Source organism: Nicotiana sylvestris, chromosome 5, assembly GCF_000393655.2.
Source record: "Nicotiana sylvestris chromosome 5, ASM39365v2, whole genome shotgun sequence".
NCBI classification, from domain to species: domain Eukaryota; kingdom Viridiplantae; phylum Streptophyta; class Magnoliopsida; order Solanales; family Solanaceae; genus Nicotiana; species Nicotiana sylvestris.
The window spans coordinates 51,269,628-51,277,018 of NC_091061.1; the positions used below are offsets into that span (position 1 = coordinate 51,269,628).

Below are 7,391 nucleotides of genomic sequence, written 5' to 3' on the forward strand. Positions count from 1 at the left end.
ACGGAATATATCATAGGGCATCAAGGATAAGAGATGCGACTAAAGGAAGAAGGAATCAATCAGAGGATACTAACAAGATCAATCAAGGCTAAACTAAAGGAATCAAATAAATCAAGTATATTGAAGATCCTGCCGAATATTCAATCAAGCGTCTAAATATGGAAGATCAAGATTCTGGGCTCACATACAAGGAAAAGTTTTACAGCCTCTTATTCAAAGGAGCCGTTGCAAAACAACTTTATTCTTGGAAAGAATCAATCTCTTTCCAAGGATCAAATCTCTTGGATTAGCAAATCTTTCCAGAATTCAAGCCTCTCTCAAAGTAATTAAACTTGTAATCACACCTTAGCACATATACTTTGATCGAACCAAACACCCTCTCTTTGTTCTACTACAAACAAACATTGTAGCTCTCTAAGACCTGCTGCGTAACAAGTTAGAGAAGAAAGAGAGAACAACACTGGTGAGGCATTGTATCAAAAGAGACAAGTGACATAGGAACTGAGCTATCACACCATTCTCATTGTACTTGAAGAAACTCATTCACTGAAAATACTCCCCTGTAACCCAAGGGGACTGGACTAGGATTCACATTAAATCCGAACCAATATAAAAATTCTGGTGTCTTTAATTCCTACATTTAATTTTAGCATCTTAAATTCTGTTGTTACTGCTGTCAACTTATTACATCTAGTCGACTAATTGAAAAACCAGTCAACTATCAGCAATTAAGTTTAAAAATAAATAATTCACTCCCCCCTCTTGTACTTTCAGGTGCCCTCATGATAGCATTGTCCCCGAGACCTGTATGACAGGAAATCAAGTAGAAATAAAAGAGAGGCATTTCAGAGAAGAGCGTCAAACACATGAAAAGAAACTTACCATAATTTTTGCCCTCCCATCGGCCCCTTTCCAAATCACGCCACAAGCGCTCAGCATATGAAAGAGTCGATACCAGTTTCCGAACCTAGCCCTCAAGATTTGGAATTGCATCAGGCACCCAAGAGACCGCTGCATCATAGGAAGGAATATCGATGAGAAAAAAGCAAAAGGAACGAAATAGTAAATGGAGGTCAAGGGAGGGGTTTGTACTTATGCTTCATGTTCCACTCTTCGGGGAATGGCATCTTCTCGGCCGGGATTATGTCGGAAGTCCTCACTCGGACAAACCGGCCCATCCATCCCCAGCCCTTGTCCTTGTCAATGCTCGAGAATAATACCTTGGTGGCCCGATGCTGAAGCCTTATTAATCCACCTCCATAAAGACGGGGCCTGTACAGTCTAATGAGATGGTTAAGGGTAAAATACATCTCTTCGACTTTGCTCATGAAGAATAGAAGCAAAATGACGATATGCCAGAAAGAAGGGTGGATCTGGCCTAGGGTTATTCGATATTGGCGGTAGAAGTCGAGGATAACATGATCAATGGGACCCAGCATAAAAGTGTAAGTGTAAACATTTAAGAACCCTTCTACGTAAGTAGTGATGTCCTCTTTGGGGGTCGGAATCACCGCCTCCTTGTTTTCCCAATGGCAATCTTTTTTCACCTGCTCAAGATCGCCCTATCGAGCATACGTATCTCGATATTGGCTCACATCGGCCAGGGACCGACGAGATTTTCTCAACTTTAAAATCGGAAGTAAGATCGCACGACCCAGGAACACACTCTTCGATGCATGGCTCCATCGGTATTTTATCGCCGGCCGGCCGCGATGAAAAATCTTTTTCCTTTTGAAAAATGGTTTTTGATGTTTTCACCATTTTTATATGAGTTTAGAGAAAGAAGAAGATGAAACTTGTTGTTTTAAGAAAAGATTGGCAAATGGGATTCGAAGAACTTGCAGAATTGATAAGCTTGAAGGAAGTAGAAGAGTTTTTGAAGATTGGAAGAAATTTTGAAAGTAAAGTTTGAGAAAATTATAAAGATGATCTATTTATAATGTTTGCTATGACGGTTTGGAGATACTAGTGGCCAACCATCGACTGACGATCATTAATGACTTTGGGAACTGTACCAACGCGACGCTTCAGTTGCTTCCATCGCTTACATCACGAGGATGACGTCATAATCGGTCGAGGTACAAATCGAAGGCTCGGTTCGTTTCTTCTCATTACACTCCAAGAAATGAGGGGACTATCTGTATACGGTTAAAATCGGGCTTGCCCGATTTTGCCATTTAATCGAGACCAGGGAACCACATCAAAGATCATCCTCGTAATGGATTGGGCCAGAGCACGAAGACAAGGTATCGAGTTCAAGAATCGAGGTGCCCGTCGAGATCGAGGCTATCAGCTATCGAGACCTAATATGATCGACTTCAAGCGAAGCGCACTAACGGAAAGGCAAAATATCTGTAACTGGTCGAAGATCACGGCGAAAATTCCGGAACAGATCAAATCAAGGGCGGTTATTTAGGCCAATCATGGGATTTACTTCTGTAATTAGAATTATACCATAATTAGGATTCCTCTACTATATAAAGAGGAATCCTCATCATTTGTACGGACCTTACATTCACACAGATCAAAGCAATATAATATTCTCTCTTTAACACACGTTCTCTTGTTCATCAGTTTGCTGCTTTTTAACTGTTCTTGCTCTACTAGCTCGAGAGTATTCCAACTCGAGGGCTTTGTTCAAACACTGGTTTGCTTTATATTATTGTCAATCTCTATCACTTATCTTTACGTTAATCAATTGGTATTAGGTGAGATCACATATTCTTAAAACCATATTTTAAGTTTAATTGTTATCCAATTTTTAGGGTAAACAATAAGCTTTCCTTGCTTTCTTGTTTTTGTAAATTCTCCACATCCATATTATATTTCCATCATCATGACATGAATTGACGACGCGGCACATTTTGTTGGCAATAGTTGTTTAATGCACGAATAGACTTGGTGTAACAAATGGGAAATTTTCACAGTATGCTAGTTTACAAATTAACCAATATGTTCCACAGAGGAAAGCTTAGCTTTGTTGAATAAGTTTTACTAAGATTATCATATAATACGTTCTTCACACGATAAAGAATTTCAAAGTTTTAAATTTTTTTAATTTTTCTGTTATAATGTGCTAAAATCTTTGTTATCGCATTATATCGAATTCTCAATTTTAGCTCTCTTGCACGCGCCAATAGTAATAACTATTTCACTACAATAATTTATATAATAATATGTTTAATGTACATGAATTCCCGCTAAGCATCTATGTTTAAATGGTTAAAGTGTCAAAACAGCTATAATTGCTGAATTCATAAGTTCTATTCCTACTAGATGCAACCCAGTGAGAGCCTTCATTAAGTTTATTGGAATTGGCTATCCGAATAATAGTTTCTAATTTCCATAATATTTCATATTTATCTAAGTTTTGTGTATTATTTTTAAAAAATATAAAACCGCGTTTAGTTAGCAGTAGAAATAGAAGGTTCTGACTCCATGTCAGTCGCCTTTTAAAGCAGTGATTCTAGCAACCTAGTTGATAGATAGTACTGCTAAGTACCAATTCTTGTAATTTTTACTGTACACAACAATTAATTTTTCTTTTCTTTTTTTAATTCTAAGAAAACATAAATGCTTATGAACTTTTAGCAAAGCCAATTGTAGGGACTTATTGAGAATTTCATTTGTGACAAACAAAAAAAAAAGATATGATAATTAATTTGCTTGGTGATCACATTATTTGGTGTGAAGTTGAACTTGATCAGTAACCTCTTTGATTCTGTTGAATAAAGGAAATCTGTCAATTCAACCCTTTAAGATAATGTTAATAATTGCTAATGGTTGAAGTATAGATAATTCTTCTTTGCAGAAAATGCAGAAGTCATAAGCTCTTTGGAGAAGCCGTTGTATTTGTTCTTCTTTTTAGCTAAGCAAATCTCTGCTATTTTATTGAACATCTCATGCTTCTTTACAAAGGGTTGAGCTGCATATTCCTCCATATCCATCCACTGCGAATATTAAAAAGTGAATAAGACTATCAAAATAAGAAATCTTTTAGCATAAATAAAGACTTAAAATCTTGTTTAATAATCTTAATAAAAGCCAATCATATATTATTTCACCTACAAAATCTCCCCACTCCAAAAAACTAAAACTAATTAATCTTTTTCCATGGTCAAGACATATAGATGAATAATTAGACCACCATGTCAATTAAAAAACAACAACAACTGCGCCTCAGTCATTATCATAGGCAAGTTGGGTCGACTATATGAATCTTCACTTTTGTTTCTTTAAACTCAACTCATATCATTATCATACACCACCATGTCAATTTGAGTTAGAACAATTTAAGGAAAATTCAGCCGCAATTGGTAATAGAAAGTCGCACCTGTGCTCCCTTAATTTCAGAATCTTGCTTCTGGATTTTATAAGAGAGTGGGTTCAACATGCAAACAAAGAACAAATCGGACTTCCCGAAGAATGATTTATGGCTTTGCCTGTAATAAAATTAAATCTAAGTCTTAGTGCCAAAACAGAAGTAATTCTGCTTTGATCTGAAAAAAAAAAACCCTAGTACTGGAAATGTTCCTATATATTACCTGAATGCAAGTAACTCTATAAATTCTGCTTTGATCTGCAAATCATAATATAACGCCAAAAAGTTTTTTTAAAATGAAATTATGAAAATATAGTTAGATACTTATATATATTGGCTTAACATCAAGCTTTAGTATTGAACTTACTCCGGTTTCTTCTTGCACTTCTCTTACAGCAGCAACACATATATCTTCCCCCTGTTGTTTGGAAGATTTTGATTTTGTGAGAATTTTGTTGCAATTTATTACGAATAAATAGGAAAAGGATTCGAAATCGTCATTCACCTCATCAACAACACCAGTAGGCATTTTCCAAACCCCTGTGCCCTTGAATGCCCCATTTTTTTCCTGGACTACTAGTACCTGATATATGTCATGTATTTATTAGAATGTAAAGTTGGTAAACATCTTAAAAAATAAAACCCATTAAATAACATCCCCCTTCCATTGCAAATTTTATTTGTTTGACAAACTGTTGACTTTTAGAAACAACAAGAAGCATTGTATTACTTGTGACATACATGTAAGAGAGAGATAAAATGCAGATAGCTTAGACAAATATTATTATAATTAAAATTATGTCTTTTGTAAGGGGTGTAAAAGACAGATATTATGATGGAGGAGTCGGAGGCAGTATAATATACCTCTCCATTATCATTCATGACAAGAGCTCCAATACCAACTCTGTGAGAAGCATTAGCAGGAATAGTATGAGGAATTTCAGGAATCCAATATACAAGCATCAAATATGTTGGCTCTGCGTGGTGATACCAAAATCCTTCCTGCATTTCATTAAAAAATAAGTAACACAAATAATTCATCAATGTTTATTATATATATTGCGAGCTAAAGGAACTTGTTTAATTTTATTTTACCTTAACTGCAGCATTAACTAGGTTGGCATGGTCTATAGGCAATTTAATCCAAACACCCCTCTTTCCCTGCAACAAAAAATAATACAATAGAAATATTGTCACACCAAAACTCTGTCCATTTTATTTGAAACAGGAAGAGGAATAACAAGTATAAGAGGATCCACATTTATAGTGTGGAAGCACCCACTGCATCCAACTCGAACTTTATATATTTCTACAATTGAAAATTTTAGAGCATATACATTAATTATATTATGTGTCCAAGCATTGTATTACAAAAGAAATTATAAGCGAGTATGCTGATATTCTGCATCCATTGGTTTACAATATATCTTAATTAGATCTTGCTTCTTGTTGATGGATCTGGTCTTGTCGAACAAGTTCGGATTCGAGGTTCGAACACAAAAGCCCACTAGCCGAGCTAAACTGGTTAGTGGGGGCAGGAGTGGAATTAAAGAGCGCTTCGCGAAAGAATCGTGTGGCGCGGTGAAAGATTTTCCGTTGGGGTTTTCGACCCTCCAGGTCTCCACAAGTGATGTCCTCTCTCATGTGTCGTCTAATGGTCAATAAAGTGAGTTGAAAAGTACGAGGTCTCATGTTCAATTCAGCTAATAAAGAAAAAAACATTAGGAGATTCCTTTCCATTTATTGAAGCATTGGGAGAGAAAGTTATATGGTACCTATACTAGTGGGAGGTAGCAGGTATCCCATGAAATTAGTCAGTGTCCAAAAAGACGAGTGATTTTCTCTTCTGATTTTTCTGTTGAATCTCTAGTAAGTTACACCATTTAGAAAAGAAGGAGAAGGATAAATCTTTTTTTTTTTTATTTTCTGTAAGAGAAGAAGAAGATAAGAAACCTGTATTCTCCATTGTGATATTGAAGCTCTAAGCATAGTAACGAAGTGGTTAGAATCCATTGGCTCATTGATTTGGACCTTCACACCGTCATATGCATCTTCATCTGCCTCAAAAACTCCATTAATTTCTAACAGATTCGCCATCTCTTGGTAGCCGAAACTTATCTGAATAATATGAAATTTCTCTTGCAACTTTAAGAAGAATTAAAGCTCCATATTTCTATATGTTTAAGGATGACAAAAACGAATGGCACATGAAGAATAAAGCTGAACATGCACTTTTATCTTTTGAATAGTTCTCGAATAAAATGAATTGTACAGAAAATAATAAAATAATGGAAAAGTAGTGATTGGTATATATAGTAACTCTAAAAGCGCATTACTTAAGATTTAAGTTTAATCAGAATAAGAAGTGTTCAATCAAATCAATATATCCGTTTTACAAAGATTGAGATGTGGAATATTACATTTTCGGTCACATAAGTTTTGACAATGGTGCACCCGCTTCAAAAAAAAATTATATATATATATATATATATATATATATATATATATGACACGTTTTCGTTTAGTACTTATTTAAGTTTGTTTTACAAAAATGAGAAAATCATAAAATAATAATAATAATAATAATAATAATAATAATAATAATAATAATAATAATAATAATAATAATAATAATAATAATGATGATGATGATGAGAACCATTTGATGGACATATATTTGAAAGAATGTAACTTACAAAGATTTGAAGAAAGGAGCTTGATCAAGCTAAGTATTTTTAAGTTCTACAAGTAATCTGTGAGCCTATATCAATAAACTAGCATTTCGTACCAAATCTGAAACTCAACAAGCTTTATATAGGCGAATTAATTTTCCTTCTCCCAATAAGAACGTAACCCGCGCTATGACAGTGTCTAGGAATTATAATAATTATCTGTTGACCACTGTTTTTTTCTAGCGAAAAAGAAAAGCAGTCAATTAGGGAAACGGTCTTAGTTGGTTAACTAATTTTACCAATCAATAATGTATTTGTTTTACATAAAACATTACTTCCTCCGGTCCATAATAAGTGACCAATATTATCTTTTTATTTTGGTCCAAAATAAATATTCT

At 34.7% G+C, this 7,391-nt stretch overlaps 1 protein-coding gene across 3 annotated transcripts; it reads right to left on the minus strand.

The window, feature by feature from the left end:
- Window positions 1–3,640: 3,640 nt before the first annotated feature.
- Window positions 3,641–7,106, minus strand: LOC104245765 (nudix hydrolase 10-like). 3 transcript variants are annotated; one of them, XM_009801426.1, is made up of 9 exons: window positions 7,018–7,106; window positions 6,275–6,378; window positions 5,417–5,482; window positions 5,186–5,323; window positions 4,827–4,904; window positions 4,689–4,739; window positions 4,545–4,579; window positions 4,334–4,442; window positions 3,641–3,950 (listed from the first exon to the last, which is right to left on the minus strand). In XM_009801426.1, exons 2-9 carry the CDS (start codon window positions 6,332–6,334, stop codon window positions 3,777–3,779), a joined length of 711 nt encoding a protein of 236 aa, XP_009799728.1. In that variant the 5' UTR covers window positions 6,335–6,378; window positions 7,018–7,106; the 3' UTR covers window positions 3,641–3,776. The 3 variants fall into 3 exon arrangements, with proteins under 3 accessions (XP_009799728.1, XP_009799727.1, XP_070030149.1); XM_009801425.1 differs by having other exon boundaries at window positions 6,275–6,439; window positions 7,018–7,096; XM_070174048.1 differs by having other exon boundaries at window positions 4,689–4,904; window positions 6,275–6,439; window positions 7,018–7,096.
- Window positions 7,107–7,391: the final 285 nt, after the last annotated feature.